At 39.5% G+C, this 18,241-nt stretch overlaps 1 protein-coding gene across 1 annotated transcript in view; it reads right to left on the bottom strand.

Moving 5' to 3' along the window:
- RTCB (RNA 2',3'-cyclic phosphate and 5'-OH ligase) overlaps nucleotides 1-18,241 on the bottom strand; it is a 28,690-nt gene that overhangs the window by 9,612 nt on the left and 837 nt on the right. Inside the window, exons 2-11 of the mRNA XM_027541866.1 lie at nucleotides 16,014-16,092; nucleotides 13,495-13,562; nucleotides 12,203-12,302; nucleotides 10,009-10,165; nucleotides 8,291-8,447; nucleotides 7,174-7,333; nucleotides 5,735-5,910; nucleotides 4,739-4,927; nucleotides 3,934-4,044; nucleotides 2,244-2,363 (exon numbers count right to left, since the gene is read on the bottom strand). Of these exons, the coding sequence (XP_027397667.1) occupies nucleotides 2,244-2,363; nucleotides 3,934-4,044; nucleotides 4,739-4,927; nucleotides 5,735-5,910; nucleotides 7,174-7,333; nucleotides 8,291-8,447; nucleotides 10,009-10,165; nucleotides 12,203-12,302; nucleotides 13,495-13,562; nucleotides 16,014-16,092 (1,317 nt within the window). The remainder of the gene's footprint in view (nucleotides 1-2,243; nucleotides 2,364-3,933; nucleotides 4,045-4,738; nucleotides 4,928-5,734; nucleotides 5,911-7,173; nucleotides 7,334-8,290; nucleotides 8,448-10,008; nucleotides 10,166-12,202; nucleotides 12,303-13,494; nucleotides 13,563-16,013; nucleotides 16,093-18,241) is intronic.

Below are 18,241 nucleotides of genomic sequence, written 5' to 3'. Positions count from 1 at the left end.
CCCCAGAACTAGTCATCACCAATGCTTACAACTCCCCCAGTCTCTGCTCCCAACATCCCAGGCTGGTGAACACAGCCTAGGTTTTCACCTCCAACAATCCTTTAAACTTCACGAGACCCACAATCTTTCTTCAACCCATCAACAACCTTGATTACCATTCATTGTGCTGTACTTGCAACCCTGACTAAAGGAAACTCAACATCTATTTCACGCCTCCATCCATAGAGTTGAATGTAGCTGAAAAACACCCAACCAATAAATTTAAGTTCAAGTGGATCCCTGACACTGTTCTGCCAATCACCTAAATTTCACTAAGCCAATCACTCTCTCTTAAATGATGATTTCATACCTGAGCTCCTAACAAAGACAAACTCCATGAGATCTCACCTCCTTTCATCTCCTCAGTTAAGTCACTCAGTTGTGTCCAACTCTGCGATCCCATGAACCGCAGCACGCCAGGCCTCCTTGTCCATCACCAACTCCCAGAGTCCACCCAAACCCATGTCCATCAAGTTGGTGATGCCCTCCAACCATCTCATCCTCTGTCGTCCCCTTCTCCTCCTGCCCCCAATCCCTCCCAGCATCAGGGTCTTTTCAAATGAGTCAGCTCTTTGCAGCAGGTGGTCAAAGTATTAGAGTTTCAGCTTCAACATCAGTCCTTCCAATAAACACCCAGGACTGATCTCCTTTAGGATGGACTGGTTGGATCTCCTTGCAGTCCAAGGGACTCTCAAGAGTCTTCTCCAACACCACAGTTCAAAAGCATCAATTCTTCGGTGCTCAGCTTTCTTTATAGTCCAGCTCTCACATCCACACATGACCACTGGAAAAACCATAGCCTTGACTAGATGGACCTTTTTTGACAAAGTAATGTCTCTGTTTTTTAATATGCTGTCTAGGTTGGTCATAACTTTCCTTCCAAGGAGTAAGTGTCTTTTAATTTCATGGCTGCAATCACCATCTGCAGTGATTCTGGAGCCCTGAAAAATAAAGTCAGCCATTGTTTCCACTGTTTCCCCATCTATTTCCCATGAAGTGATGGGACCAGATGCCATGATCTGTTTTCTGAATGTTGAGCTTTAAGCCAACTTCTTCATTCTTCTCTTTCACTTTCAAGAGGCTCTTTAGTTCTTCATTTTCTGCCATAAGGGTGATGTCATCTGCATATCTGAGGTTATTGATATTTCTCCCCGCAATCTTGATTCCAGCTTGTGCTTTTTCCAGCCCAGCATTTCTCATGATGTACTCTGCATATAAGTTAAATAAGCAAGGTGACATATACAGCCTTGACGGACTCCTTTTCCTATCTGGAACCAGTCTGTTGTTCCATGTCCAGTTCTGTTGCTTCCTGACCTGCAAACAGGTTTCTCAAGAGGCAGGTCAGGTGGTCTGGTATTCCCATCTCCTTCAGAATTTTCCACAGTTAATTGTGATCCACACAGTCAAAGGCTTTGGCATAGTCAATAAAGCAGAAATAGATGTTTTTCTGGAACGCTCTTGCTTTTTCGATGATCGAGTGGATGTTGGCAATTTGATTTCTGGTTCCTCTGCCTTTTCTGAAACCAGCTTGAACATCTGGAAGTTCACGGTTCACATATTGCTGAAGCCTGGCTTGGAGAATTTTGAGCACTACTTTACTAGCGTGTGAGATGAGTGCAATTGTGTGGTAGTTTTGAGCATTCTTTGGCATTGCCTTTCTTTGGGATTGGAATGAAAACTGACCTTTTCCAGTCCTGTGGCCACTGCTGAGGTTTCCAAATTTGCTGGCATACTGAGTGCAACACTTTCACAGCATCATCTTTCAGGATTTGAAATAGCTCGACTGGAATTCCATCACCTCCACTAGCTTTGTTCATAGTGATGCTTCCTAAGGCCCACTTAACTTCACATTCCAGGATGTCTGGCTCTAGGTGAGTGATCACACCATCATGATCATCTGGGTCGTGAAGATCTTTTTTGTACAGTTCTCCTGTGTATTCTTGCCACCTCTTCTTAATATCTTCTGCTTCTGTTAGGTCCCTACCATTTCTGTCCTTTATTAAGCCCATCTTTGCATGAAAAGATGAGCTCAATTTCTGTCCTTTATTGAGCCCATCTTTGCAAGATTCCCTTGGTATCTCTAATTCTCTAATTTTCATCTCCTCAAGGATATTTCTATTAGCAATAGTAACAACTGCTGTCTCTGTATACTGGCATACATTATGAACAGTTTTATGCTGCATACTTTTCAAAATTTCACTTACCTCTTCCATTACCAGCTTGGGTGAGGCGACACGGATTGCAATTCCCATGTCTGCCAATTTGTCGAGGACATCCTGGAAATCTAAATTACGTCTTGACTTTGCTCGGGACAGTGCACGGCCCTAGGTTGGGAAAGGAGTGAACTTCATTTATAAATTATGTTCAATCCCAGTGATTAATTTAAACCCTTAGGATTATATGCTTTTTCCTTGACTTCTTTTTAAACTATAAAAAGAATTAAAAACAATCTTTTCCTATTTCATCAAGCTTATAATATACCTTTTGTTTTAAGATTCATCATCTTTGTGGAAAACAAATTCGCATTTACAAAGCATTTTAAGATTCAGTTTTGTGTTTCTGATTGCTATTATCAAGTAAATACAAATATGTTCATTTAAAATTGTAAATGATAAGTCTATCATCACAAAAACTTTGTGCTGTTTGTAATTTAAAACAGTTTCTCAACCTTAGCACTTACTGACATCCTGGATTAGGTAACTGTCATACATACTCTAAGACATTTAGCAGAATCTTTGGCCTCTACTCACTACATGCCAACAGCAAAACTCCTCTCCCTGACGGTGACAATAAAAAATGCCCTGAAACATTGTTGACATGTGTGAGGGAAGATGATTTTGATCACTGGGTTAAAAATTAGGAGTTGAGAGGCAACTGGAAACAAGAAAGGGTCAGGAGTACGGTTTATATATATAGAGATATATATATGTGAGGGCCTGTCCGGTTGAAAAGATATCCTAGACAGTTTCTTTTTTCCACTCCATCACCAGCTAAGAACGTTGATGGCTTAGAAAAGCAGTAAGAAAACTGGTCTGGGGGCCTACTACCTGTTTTTGTAAATAAAGTTTTATTAGACACAGAAAACCCACTTGTTTATGTACAGTTGCTTTCTACTATGATCGCAAAATGGAATGGCTCCTAGAGATCTTCTGGCCCAAAAAGCCTAAAATGTTCACTGTCTGGTGCTTTATAGAAAGTTTGCCAACGCCTGGCTTAGAAGAAGCAATACACTGAAATAGGTAAGCAGTCTGCACATGGGTCCTGATTTGTAAAACAGGGCGTTTCCTCCAAATCTTGAGTGGATCTACTCAGTAAGGAACAAATTGTGCTAACGGCTACGTCTGTAAATCACTGAGAAACACTGTGCAGTAAACTTGTATCAGGTTAAGTTTTATCAGTTATGCTAGTCTGACAATTTCTCAATCCACATTTTGTGGATTCAGAGTTGAGGAATAGTTCCTAGCCATACAATGAACTCACCAAGGTTGAGATACTTGGTGACCTCAGTATATATTATTAGACAGTATATATTCTGGGGATAAACTCATGTAGAAGACAAGACAGATCCAAACCTCAACTTTGTTAATGTTCAACCAAGGGCTTCCCTGGTGGCTCAGACGGTAAAGAGTCTGCCTGCAGTGCAGGAGACCAGGGTTCAATCCCTGGCTCTGGAAGATCCCCTGGAGAAGGAAATGGCAACCCACTCCAGTGTTCTTGCCTGGAAAATCCCATGGACAGAGGAGCCTTGCAGGCTACGGCCCATGGAATCACAAAGAGTTGTACATGACTGAGAGACTTCGCTTTCACTTTCAAGTATATTTGCCCATCAAAATGCAAAGCAATGACTACACTGAAGATAGTCTTTCTAAGTGAGCTTCTGTTTTCATAACTCACCGCTCCATGACAAGTTGTTCCAAAGGTTTCAGTCATGCCCTGCTCAGTACCAGTAAGAACATAGCTACAGGTTCCCATGGTGCCACCAATGAGCACTGGTTGTCCGGTAAGCTGAGGAAGCACACAAATCAAACATGTTAACATTCAGGAGTGCATGAACTTTCCATGCCTGAGATTTAAATTTCCTCTTGCACTAAAGGACTGTGGAGAAGCCTGGGCCTCTAAATGCACTGCTCTCACAACTACATCAAGACAGTATTTTGATTCTTTGATAACTGAAAGGTAAGGGTAGAGGATGGGAGGGAAAATGTGAGGACCAGAAAAATAGAAGACAGACCAAAAGTAAGAGCAAAACAAAACTCAAATGTGTAGGGAAGAGTTTTTAGGAAGAACCATCCTGAGCAAGCGTGGCACTTGCCCTCTCAGGCTTGTTTCCTGATCTGTGAAATGGCTGGTTAAGGGTCCTTCTAACTTGATCACAGCCAGATATCGAAAGGAGAAGAGGAATGAAACAGACTGAGTTTAGTCTTAATCCTGTCTTCTAATCATTCAAAGGCCTTAAAAGAGAATCTTAATGTATCTTAATGGAGCAGAATATTCTCTATGCAGCATTGTTTAGACAGCACACTGTAAGCACCGATGGAGGGTGAAGTCGTACTTCAGAGAAGACTGGAAATCACTGTTCTCATGGATGACAGACTGTTTTCTTTTCACAATTGCTGCTTTCCTGTTTAAATTCGTCCATATTTAGAACTGTCCAAATCATGCCCCCACTGCTTAAAACCACAAATGGCTCAGTACGTACTTGGTAATCAACCGCAATGAGGGGATGGTGAGGAGGGAAGGCTCGGGTGGACCCCTTCCTGTGTACTAACAGAGTCCGCTCCTTCCCGTCCACCACATGCTGTTCTACTTTGGCAATATTGTGAGAAACATCATAGATCACATGCAGGTCCAAGTCATCAGGGGTTGTGTTGAAGACCTTGGCAAAAGCCTAAGAGAGAAAGCATAATGTTAATAGTGGCCAGAACTAGCTCTTCAGAACTTATTGATTCTGAAAGCTCTGTTCCTGAAGGGAGTGAGGGATCTAAGAGTTCAAAATTAGCAAAATTATTAATCTTCATGTAAAGGACAAAAACTGTCTTTAGACCACAGAGCAAGTGTCACCGAATAAATTGCAACTACTCTTGGGACTTCCCTGGTGGTCCAACGGTTGAGAATCCACTGGCCAGTGCAGGGGACACGGGTTAGATCCCTGGTCCAGGAAGATCCCACATGCCATAGGGCAACTAAGCCCACAAACCACAACTATTGAGCCCACATGCCTAAAGCCCGTGCTCTGCAACCAGAGAAGCCCCTGCAAGAAGCCCAAGAACTGTAACTGGAGAGTAGCCACTGCTCCCTGCAACCAGAGAAAGCCTGAAAGTAGCAACAAAGACCCAGCAAAGCCAAATTCTTTTTTAAAGAAACCCTTTGGGGAGGAAAAAAAGATTACAACTACTCTTGATCTCACTCTTCAGAAGTGCTTCTTCCTCAGCCTCCTGAATTTCAGGAAACAGGACTTCCACCCTCTCCACTGCTCAAGGCAAATTCTAGGAATAATTTTAGTTTCTCTTCTCCCCACTCCTGATACCCTACTGAGTGAGCTTAAGGACACGACAAAAGCTTGGACTCTTTGCCAATATTTTGAATATCTATTACACCAAAACCAAATTATATAGGCTTTGACTTGATTACACTGTTTTAAATCATTTAAGTTCATCATGTATAACTAGGAACAGACAAGCAGCTTCAATTGTACCTGACGGGTTAAGAAGGTCATGGAAGAGCGGTTGACCCAGGCATAGTTCCCAGCCGCTGCCATTCCCTTCAGGTAGTCCTGACCCTCTGGGGAAGCAATTCGAGCACAAGCCAACTGACGGTCATTGACTATAATCTTGTCTCTCTTCATGGCTTTTTCCATAGCTACAAGTGCATCTGAAAGGAGAGAGAGCAACCAAGTCCAAGTCAGCCGGCTTTCCCTTTATAATTCAGATTTACTGCAGAAAGGTAGACTATATTCAAAACCATTCTAAAAAGAAACAAGTAAAATACATTTTTCCCTTTAAATTGTTTCTGAGCTCATCTACTTGTTGGTTAAGATGTATTTATGGAGAATCTTCTGTCAGAGCTGTCTGACACAATGTATGTGGACCCCAAAGAGAACACTTGCTCTCTAGGACTTGTAAGGGGAATGGAGATATAGAGAATTAACAACATCATGGTCTGAGTTACTCTTTTCCTGGCATGTGAATGAGAAGTAGTAAAACATGTATTACTATCACAGCTTTTGAAAATAATTTTCAGTGACTTAACCTAAAAGAACTGGAGATAAGTTGCTAGATCTTCTGCATGCAACTCGAATTCGTGATAAACTGTAGAGAAGTACTCAGTAGAAAGTTCAGAAATGTTAGCCAGTGCTCCATACTCCTGCTAGACAAAATACCCTAAACAGGCCATGTTGGGACAGATCATTAAATTCCCACAGAATGAAACATACATACAAGGATGAACCATAATTGTAACTCAGAGTTTATAATTTCCATGTGTCCATATAAGTTATCCTATATCCATAAACCCTTTCACACATCCTACGAACCATCCAAAATGACCTTTATTTCCCTGCCTCCTGCTTTTGTTTATGCTGTCTTCTGGTCATGAATGTCCTGCACATATGATTGTTCAAATGTTGTGTGTCTATGAAGTCACCTCTAAAATCTTTTACCCAAACATTCTGTCTCTTCCATATTATTTTATCAATTACTATCTTTTGCCTTTAGTTTTTCTTTTTAATAAACATGACATCTTTCTCATGAGATAATCTGACAGCAGAGTCCTTGCCTTACTATTTTATCACTGAATCCATCATAACACCCAATCTTGATAAATCTGCATCTATCATAAATTCTACAATTTAAGATTTTTATTGCTCTTTCTTGGTCAGCTAGTAACAGTAATCTGTAGAGTAAACATAAAAAGTGGAGCTTTTACAACACTGTACAAAATAATTATTCTCATTTTTTTCCAACAAGGAAATTAAAGCCTAGTGAAGTTAATTTGTTCAAAGACGCGTTGCCAGTGAGGAGAACAAGGGTAAAAAACTACAAGTAAACTTTCAGCACTTTCTCCCTTAAACTTCTATATGGTTCCCCATAAAACGTACTTTTTAGCACCAAGCCAAAACTTAGGTCCAGAATATACCTGTGGCAACTTGGTGGCCCAAGCCTCTGCTTCCACTGTGGATCATCACACACACCTGTCCCTTATGGTCAATGCCCATTTTCTTAGCAGCATACTCGTTGAAAATCTCATCCACAACCTGGATTTCTGCATAGTGGTTGCCTGCTCCCAGAGTCCCCAACTACAAAAGTAAGAACGTTTGATAAAACAGCAGCTACTCTGGTTTGAAAAAAATCCATTTAAAAAGCAAATTGGTAGGAACAATCAACAAAAAGATAACCACACAAATAGTGTTTTATGTAATAAAGAAACTTCTAAGCTTAGAAAAGTTTCATTTATTTCAAGTAGTATTCCACACAACTAAAATAGTGTACAGCAGTTCCTGCAGTTTACTGTTCATTATCTGCTTGAGGTACAACACATTAAAAGCTTCATCAACCAAAACTCAGACCATCAAAGGGCTCACAGGACAATTTAAACATCATGGAGAGAATGGTCAAATTTTGGGATGAACTCTGATGAATGCTGACTCTTACACATCACTGGAAGGATATATCCCATAATTGGAGCTAATAGATGATTTAGGGACCCAGAAAATGGCAGTGCAACAAGAGTCTTCAGAGGTTGCCTAGTTTTAACTTTTATCTCAATTCTCAGCTAAGAAAACAAGACCCAGAAGGCAAGAGACTTGCCTAAAGTCATAGTGAATTAGTGGCAAAGCCATTACAATTAGTGTAAATTTCAAACATCTGGTATATTTTTAATCTCATGGACACCACGAACTGACAAGGTATCTGTTTTCAACCTAGATGCTAGAAAACTTTCAGCCAAATCTGTAGATTGTCAAAGTTTATACATAAGCAATTTTGGTATACATTTTAAGTCTTATAATCATATTTCATTTTCTTCCCATCCACTTCTAATTCATGACACCTTGTTTTATTTTATGAATATGTGCAAACTCCTGACAGCTTTTTAAGAGTAAGAATGAAGCATAAATAAAACTGTGTTCCTCTCAATGTACTCCGAAAAACGCTGGGGATATACTCTCCACACATGGAAGACAGACTCCCCCCCTCGCCCCGCCAAAAAAAAACCATGAAAAAAATGAACGTCTCCCCTCCAGAGTGAGTGTTACCTGGGGAAGGCCTCTTTTTTTAGCCCTGGCTGAGACTTTATTGGGATCAGCTTGCAGCATCCTTCCATACTCCTCACAGTGCTCCTTGTCCTCTGCCCAGGCATAGCCTTCTCTCAGGGACCAGTCCACACCCATCTCCAAGGCCTCCTCCAAGTCTCTGAGTGAGTAACAAGGTGAAGGTCACTTCACAGCCAAGGCAGATCAAAACCTAAGAATGACCACATCTCAAAGGGCAGAGGAAAGCACTCCATTTATTGCCTGTGCCTCAGGCATCGTGTGGGACACAGTTCATGCTATTAGCAATTTTAGTTTTTTGAGGAAAGCAGTTTCATAAATAATTGAATACTGAAGTACTAAACACCACATTGGAGATGATTATAGTTCTTCACATTTTTACAGCCCCTCATACTTTTCAAATTTTATTTCCCTCTCTGATCCTGAGTTCTATGATGCAGTGATTAAGCAGCCACAGAAAATTTATAACTATAACCAACAGTCATTATCTATCACCAACTTTACCACAGTTAACACTAACTTTTCATAGTAACGTATGAAAAATTACAAATAATAAATAAAGCTATCTCAATGTCCTCAGGCAACAGAAGTACTACCTAGCTTTACTGTATCTGCATTTTGAAGTTGAGGTGTATACACATTAAACCCCTAGAAGGAAAAAGCTCTCATCTTCACCTAAGGTCCAGCCCCTTTTCAAAATATTATCAGGAGCAATTACAATGATCAATGTGCTCTCCCCACAACAGCTCATTTCAAACATTACCTATTAGGACAAAATTCCTATCAAAAGTATTTGTAAAGATGCTTGGAATTTATTAGATGTTCCAAGTATGCTTTTCAAAGTGGAACTGCATGTCAGGGACCACATAAAATCACAGAATAAGCATCTTCCAAAAGTATCAGTTTTACTCTAAGTGTTTTTTGGGGGGTTGTGTTTTGCTTTTTGGTAAATAGGAGTTGTATATAACAGGAAATAGCTAAAACGTTTTGATATTAATGTCTGTACACGTATCTGAATAGAACACAAAATTCATACAAATTTTAAAGATAAAACAGAAGATATTAAAGAGGTACACTTATTAAGCACACCCTGCAAAGTGTAAGGTGTACAGCTTTACACAAGATATGACACAGTACACCGATGGCCACTGCAGGGTAGTCTTACATGGAATTCTCTACTTTGGAAATACATGATATTGTAGGTGAAGAACAAACTCAGGGCTATCACCCAAAAAGGAAGGTCATCAATAAATACATCTTCACTGACAAAGGACAGTGCTCTTCAGAATATAACCTCTGAAGCCAAAGGATCCTTGATGTGAATCCTGACTTTACTAGCTTATTTACTATTCTCTCTTTAAACCTCAGTTTCCTTTCTTGTAAACCACGGATAATATTAGCATTATTACCTACACAAAATGATATACACATCCACCACCACACAATGCTTTGCACATAGGAAATGCTCAGTAAACATTAATGGATATTATTCTATTTAGAACTGTATGTCAAAGGCTGTCACAATGAACATGAATTGACTAGTGTTTCTAACAAACATTATGGACCTCATGCTTAAAAAAACAGTTCATTACACTTCCTGAAAAGTGACTGAACAATCCCTATCTCCTAAATGTCCTACACTGAAAATGAGGATCACGTGGTTATTATCTCTCATTCCATATATTGGAAACTTTTGTTCTTACTTGGCATTCATTGGGATGACACCTTTTGACCCCACTCCCACAGGAATGTGGTCAAACATAGCTTGGGCAAGTTGCTCTTTCACAGGCTGAACATCACTTTCATCTAAATTGGTTCTCAGCAAGCGGACACCACAGTTAATGTCAAACCCAACACCACCTACAAAATAGAGAAAAATTAAGTCAAATATTAGCAAAACCAGGTGGTTAAGCATTGTTACCAGTGGTTACCCACTATGAATAAAGGGTTTAAAAGATAGCCATTCTTAAAGATTATGTTTTAAAGTAGCTGACAAAGTAGCTAACAACAACATAATTTAAACACATACTGTGGGCCAAGGAGGCAAAAATAACCATAAGTAACATTTAGACTAGAGATTAAAATGTGAATTATGTGCTTCTCTTTTTTTCTCGGTCACTCTTATCAGGGGTTCATGAATTCTATTAGTCCTTTCAAAGAACCAACTTTTGACTTTGTTGATCCTTTCCATTGTATATTGTTTCATTAATCTTGCTCTTATTTCCATCTTTCTATCTTTCCTGGGTTTAATTTGTTGTGCTTTTTGTTAACTTTTTGAGATGGATGCTTATATCATTGATACTGTAGCCTTTCTTCCTTTGTAATCTGTGCACTGAAGGCTGTGTATTTCTATTCAAGGATGGTATTAATAGTAACAATTTTTATACAGGTTATTTTTAAAATTATCATTAAAATTATTTGTAGTTTCCATTATGATTTTCTTGACCCATGGGTTATTTAAATGCATACTGCTCAATTTACAAACATATGGGGTTTCTTCCCCTTAGTTTTTATTGTTCATGATTTCTAACTTAACTCCACTGTGGTAGGATACTACTCTTTGTAACAGTGGTTCTTACGTATGGCCCAGAGATCATTTCATGTCTTTAGGATTAACTGTATAACAATGCTAAGACATTCATTAGCCTTCTAAATGCATTCTCTCTACTGCACAGTGAAGTTTTCCAAAGGCTACATGACATGTGATAACATGTTTGCTGTGAGGCATAATGAAACATGGAATGTGTCCTTACATGTTACTGTTTTAAACTTTTTCAGTTTTAATTTCCAGTAAGGTAAACATCAACAAAAGCCTTTGAGACCAACCTTCAATAATTTTAAGAATGTAAAAAGGTCTCAAGTCTAAAGTTTGAGAACTGCTACTCTGATTTCAATGCTTTGAAATCTGAGATCATCTTCGTGGCTCAGTACATGGTCTAGTTTTGGTGAACATTCTATGTGCGCTTGAAAAGAACGTGTATTCTACAATTCTTGGGTGCACTATAATGTGGGTGCATGTACAATCACATACATATCTTAGAGGTGAAGGTGTCAAGTCTGTAACAGGGTTATTCGCATCAGCTGCGTCCTTAAGGACAAATCTGCCATGACCTCAAAAGAAAAGCTAAAAGTGCTAAATATTGGGCGCATGTACTTGCACTTTTTCCTCTGGATCTTAGCCTCACAAATTCTTACTGTCTCAACAGTTTTCTTATGGTTTCAACAGATGTGTTTTGGTTTTGTTTTGAAATTTTTACACAGCTTTTCTCATTATTCTTGGCAGAGGATTGCTCTAAAATGATCCTGTCCACCAAAACTCTCAACATATAATTTGTACTTTCATCTTTTTTTTTCAGACTCTAGAGCAAAGATACTATTTCTGGTGTGAAATATTTTCAGTGAAAGCATACCACAGCAGAAAAGAAGTGTACAACTAGAAGTGGATAATAACGATGATAATACAAGCAAACGCTTATCAAGTACTTCCTAAGTGTCTAGCATTGTACTAAGTACTTTAGCACAGCTTAATGCATTTAATCTTCACAAAAATATTATGTCGTAAGTAATATCATTAGCTCCAATTTGTCTAAGAGGTAACTGTGACACAAAGAAGATACACTAGCCAGGGAAGTCTTTTGGTTTGTTTTGTAGCCAATGTCTGAATAATGCCTGGCACAAAGTAGGAGCTCAAATAGTTTTAAATAAATATATGCTTTTATTTGATATTTTAATAGCCTCCAAGTGTCCACAATTAATCCTCTTAGAAAATGAAGAACAGAAATGATAGAACATGATGAAGCTGACATGCACACACAAAAAGCAGCCACAATCTATTCTAGAAAGGCTATGATTCTGAGAAGCTACACGCCTGACAGCAGACGTGTACAGTGACCTTACCTGGGGATACCACTGCTTCAGGGTCGTTCATATCAAAGGCTGCCATATTTCCAATAGCAAACCCATAACCTGAATGGACATCAGGAAGACCGATGGATCGCTGAAAGAAAATCAGAAAAAGAAATACAGCTTTCTCCACCTGGCACTCTGGCTGCCTGACAGATCTTACTCTAAAACAGACTGGGAATTAAAACCTTCCCCAAATCAAGATTCTGTTTTCATGAAATCTTCTCTATTGGTGGAAATTGGGTATAAAAATTCCTAATCATAAAGCTAGATATGGCAGGAAAGACTTTTTACAAAGTTTGACCACTGGGATTTTCCCACTTGCAGTTCAGCCAAAAGACAAAAAAATCCACAACATTCCCCACCCCCTCAAATCCTGACCATTAACTAAGAAAACTGAAAAGAGAAACGCCTCAGTACAACATGATATAGGACAACCATACGCTAATTTTAATACTATCACATTTTAAAGATGATGCTTAGACATTGACAAATTGTGGTCATGTCAGGTTGACAGGAGAGGAATGCCAGATTTACAAAGGTCCTCAGTGTTTAAGAAATAAGACAAATGTAACACATCAGATGGAGTGAAAACTGTGCACTGTCTACATCCGGGGCCTAGGGAAGTATCCTGACTCAGAAAGAATGGAGATCACAACATGGTAGGGATATATGCAGACACCTGAACACTTCCTTAAATGTACAAGCCACGTCTCTTCATTTCTTCCCCCAAGTGCTGAACATAGTAACCTGCACCAGGACCTCAAAACATGTCTGCTGGATTTAACATCTACCCCTAATGGTGGAATCTGAAATGCAGACTTGGGTGGGGTCCCCACTTGTACCATCCATTTCTATCCCCAGCATCACCACCAGCCTCTTTTTCCACTCATATCCTTAACAGTTATATTGTGCGCCTCTCTCCCTTCCCTCAGTCCTAACCCTTATACTTCTTTCCAGTATTCCTCCAGTCCTCCTCTTGAACGCGGCCACACTGAAACTTTCCCTGGTGGCACACTAATACAAGAGTGATGTGTACAACAACAAGAGACAAGAGAATAAAGTCTACTCCAAAGGTTCTCAAACACAGATTCTGGCCAAAGGCAGCCAGAGACTGAGATATACCCAGATTCAATTACTTCTTTAAATTCCACAGTTATTTCTAGATGTTTGAGGGCCACTGTCTAGATGATACCACTATCAGCTAGGCATGGCCATTCACCTATTCAACAAACTTTTAGACTAAAAGAAAATATAAGTGACTAAAGCTCTGAATATGGACTCACATGAACAATCCCAGGCAGGGCGGCCACATTGCCAATTTGTTTCATGGCTGGCAGGAAGCCACCAACACCTGAAAACAAAATTTCAATATGAAAAAAGTGAACACATTTGATTTTTGGTAGTTTAGTTCAATTCACTCACTCAGTCATGTCTGACTCTTTGCGATCCCATGAATCATAACATGCCAGGCCTCCCTGTCCATCACCAACTCCCAGAGTCCACCCAAACCCGTGTCCATCAAGTCGGTGATGCCATCCAACCATCTCATCCTCTGTTGTGCCCTTCTCCTCCTGCCCTCAATCATTCCCAGCATCAGGGTCTTTTCAAATGAGTTAGCTCTTTGCATCAGGTGGCCAAAGTATTGGAGTTTGAGCTTCAACATCAGTCCTTCCAATGAACACCCAGGACTGATCTCCTTTAGGATGGACTGGTTGGATCTCCTTGCAGTCCAAGGGACTCTCAAGAGTCTTCTCCAACACTACAGTTCAAAAGCATCAATTCTTCGGCACTCAGCCTTCTTCACAGTCCAACTCTCACATCCATACATGACCACAAGAAAAACCATAGCCTTGACTAGACGCACCTTTGTTGGCAAAGTAATGTGTCTGCTTTTTAATATGCTGTCTAGGTTGGTCATAACTTTCCTTTCAAGGAGTAAGCATCTTTTAATTTCATGGCTGCAATCACCATCTGCAGTGATTCTGGAGCCCTGAAAAATAAAGTCAGCCACTGTTTCCCCATCTGTTTCCCATGAAGTGATGGGACTGGATGCCATGATCTTAGTTTTCTGATTGTTGAGCTTTAAGCCAACTTTTTCACTCTCCTCTTTCACTTTCAACAAGAGGCTCTTTAGTTCTTCTTCACTTTCTGCCATAAGGGTGGTGTCATCTGCATATCTGAGATTATTGATATTTCTTCCGGCAATCTTGATTCCAGCTTGTGCTTCCTCCACCCCGGCATTTCTCATGATGTACTCTGCATATAAGTTAAATAAGCAGGGGGACAATATACAGCCTTGACATACTCCTTTTCCTATTTGGAACTAGTCTGTTGTTCCATGTCCAGTTCTAACTGTTGCTTCCTGTCCTGCATACAGGTTTCTCAAGAGGCAAGTCAGGTGATCTGGTATTCCCATCACTTTCAGAATTTTCCACAGTTTATTGCGATCCACACAGTCAAAGGCTTTGGCATAGTCAATAAAGCAGAAATAGATGTTTTTCTGGAACGCTCTTGCTTTTTCAATGATCGAGTGGATGTTGGCAATTTGATCTCTGGTTCCTCTGCCTTTTCTAAAACCAGTTTGAACATATGGAAGTTCATGGTTCACATATTGCTGAAGCTTGGCTTGGAGTATTTTAAGCATTACTTTACTAGCATGTGAGATGAGTGCAATTGTGCAGTAGTTTGAGCATTCTTTGGCATTGCCTTTCTTTGGGATTTTTGGCAGAAATATAGTCACTTTTCTAGACTGGATTAAATGAAGGGGTAGTGGTTAGGACTACAAAAACAAAGTTTTCATAAGTGTGTTTGAGAATAAGTGGGAAAGAAGGCAGCACACACACAGGAAAGCAGTGAGGGCAACCACACTAATTACAAACACGCCGTCAGTATTCTGTGCAGACTATGATGGTTGCCTGCAAATACTGTACTTGGAGTTGTAAAACATAATCATTACACATTATGTTGTCAATATAAAAAAAGCATTAACTGTTCATAATATTTATTAAAACAAAAACAAAAACAAAACAGTTTTACTCTAAATGACAAAAAAGGGCAATTAGGAAGTGTTGTGAAACTGCATGGAGTCAGGGGATCTGGGGTTGTAATATCAGCACATCTTTTTAGACAAGTCAGCATGCCCTGGTGAGACAGTGGTGAAATTTATTTTAGGTTTGTTGACCTAAAAAATAAAAGGGTTAAAACTAGATTTCTATTTCACCATCATCATCAGAATGTTATACATTTATCTCTATATCTGCCCGTAGTCTTGCAAGATAGGTGTGATAAACTCTTTTTTATGGATGAGATAACTGAAGTTTAGTGAGACTAAAGGCATACTGACTTTGTAATTAGACACAACTGGTTCTGAATTCTGGTTCTGTTACTGAGAAACTATAGCCTTGGATGAACTAAAATGACTTAACCTCACCGAGCCTTGACTTAAACATCTGTAAAATGGAGGTATCTTCCTCTTAGAGTTAGTCCAAGAATTATATGCCATAAGCTATGTAAATGCCTGTACATTTACATAGTAAGTGCACAGTAAATGGTTGTTCTTATTGTAACTGTCAGAGGTTGGCTGCAAAACCAACCAGGTCCATCCAGCTAAAGTGCTTTACAAGCTCAGGCGGCCAAAAATGTGATCACGAATAAGTAACAGGCTTTTGTCTCACTTCAGGTCTTGATCATTCCTTGACAATACTTTTGTATTTTTAAATTATAATTACTTGAGTTACCATTTTCACGCCACAAGGTATACACTAGTTGTACTGCCACATGTAAAACTCTATAATTTACGTACCACCACCTCGACAGGCATTCCTTAATTCTTCAAACATTAATTTTTCCAGAGAATCATTCACATAGAAAACTCCTTCAACCTGGTATCAAAGAAAGGGAAAAATTATGTCAGAGCACACGGACCTGATATACAAGTACTGGATAGAATACAAACACTGCAGACAATATTTATTTTGCTTTACTCTTCATAAAATACTCTCACACTACCTTAAATAGCAGAAAACTTCTTACAAGATGTTCCCATCTTTAAATATACCTTTGAAATGTATTTTACAATGTTCCACAAATCATTTTGTTTATTCTTCTACTCTCATAAGCCACATTTAAAAGTTCAACAGGTAAAATATTTTGTGTGCATGTGGGATTAAGAAAAGTCTTCCAACAATGCTCTCACTAAGGCCAAAGGTCTCAGTATTCTTGTGCTTCTAAAACATCAGTAGGTTTTGGAAAAAAAAAAGAATCAAAAGCTCAGATCTAAACATACAAATGCAATCATCTGACCTAAGCATACTTTTTCCATGTCTAAGACAACAGCACACTACACTTTACTGTCCTCTGTTTTGATTTGATAAGTACAAATCTATACTTATGTAAACAGTGAATAAAAAAAAAGCTTAGTTTTACAATCTGTGTAATTCTAAGAGAATAAAAAAGCTTGATGATAGAGGCACACACAAGACAATGGAAGATATACTTATGTAACACCAAAGGTGAGAACAGGTTAATCAGAGATCAAATATTATGAAGGATCTGCCAAGCAGTGAAGAACCAAAGACTTAATAATCATCTGGACAAGGAAATTGATTTATCAGAAGGAAAACTTCTGCATCGTACCACTGGGAGACTAACAATACCAGTTGATGGAGAATATCTCCAGCACACTTTTCTAAAGGGTCGCATTTATTATTCACCGCTTACTGAGGACTCATTATGTGTCAGGACTGTACTGCACAGTAGGGGAGAGACAGAAACGATGCAGGGTTGTCCCTTTGTGCAGCTTCCAGTCTAGGATGTGGTCGACTAGAACATGCAGAGCGTGCAATGACGCCAGTGCTGTAATAGAAGCAGAGTTCTACAGAAAAATCTGATGTAGAAGGGGCTCAACAGTCTAGGGTGGGGGCGTGGGGGGGTGCTTCACAGTTTGTTCCCTTTGTGAACACTGAGCTGGCTCTTTAAAGACAAAAGACATTACTGGAACAGCAACATATTTAGGAGCTGAATGGAAAGATGACATAAAGATGGGAGAGAAATGTTTTTAAGGAACAAAGAGAAATTTTTAGTGTAGCACATGGTTCTTGTGAGAGGAATGGAGATTGAGAGATGAGAATTCAAGTGTTAAATTCTCTACTCTTAAGAGAATGGGAATTCAACACAAGCCTAGCATAAAGGTCAGTAACTTTTTAAGAGCAATATATCAATGTTTCAACTTTCCATTCCCAAGGGAGAGGTGGTAGCAAAGTGTTGTTTCAATAGTTAATGGAAAGTGCTGACCAAAATCAGACTTGCTCCCATGCAGAATTAGCAGGAGAGTGTGAATTAAAAGTTAAGCTAGGACTGCTGTCAAAACATGACAATGTGTGTCACAATCCTCTTAGGATGATCATATGATTTTTTATTTTCTACTCCATTCAGAGAACCGGATTCCATAAAAAGAAACTGCTCCTGCTGCTACTGCTAAGTCGCTTCAGTCGTGTCCGACTCTGTGCGACCCCATAGACGGCAGCCCACTAAGCTCCTCTGTCCCTGGGATTCTCCAGGCAAGAATACTGGAGTGGGTTGCCATTTCCTTCTCCAATGCATGAAAGTGAAAAGTGAAAGTGAAGTCGCTACCACGGGGAAAAAACAGAGCAAAAAGGAGGTTTACCGCTATGGGTTTTTCCTCCCCTCGGCGTCTAGCTAAGTGCTTTGTTCATAGGGGACACTCAATAATAATACTGAGTAAAACAGTGGAGTGGCTCTCAGGAACTTTTACCAAGGCGCAGAATCACAAACCTTCAGTACACTTGCAGGGTATCTAAAGGGATTTCAAAAGCCATTTAAGAACATATGCGCCAAAACCTCACAAATGCCTTCTTTCTTCACTTTAATGAAAGATAGTAAGCATAAATGGCAAGGAAGCCCCAAAATAACAGAGACCAGGTTTTCAAACTCTAGTATCAGGGTCCCAAGTCTTCGTCGGGAATACATCATCCTGTCAGACGAAGACATGAACTGGACACCATGTCTTAG

The sequence above is a fragment of the Bos indicus x Bos taurus genome, chromosome 5, assembly GCF_003369695.1.
Source record: "Bos indicus x Bos taurus breed Angus x Brahman F1 hybrid chromosome 5, Bos_hybrid_MaternalHap_v2.0, whole genome shotgun sequence".
NCBI lineage: Eukaryota > Metazoa > Chordata > Mammalia > Artiodactyla > Bovidae > Bos > Bos indicus x Bos taurus.
This window is presented reverse-complemented; position numbering and strand designations above follow the sequence as displayed.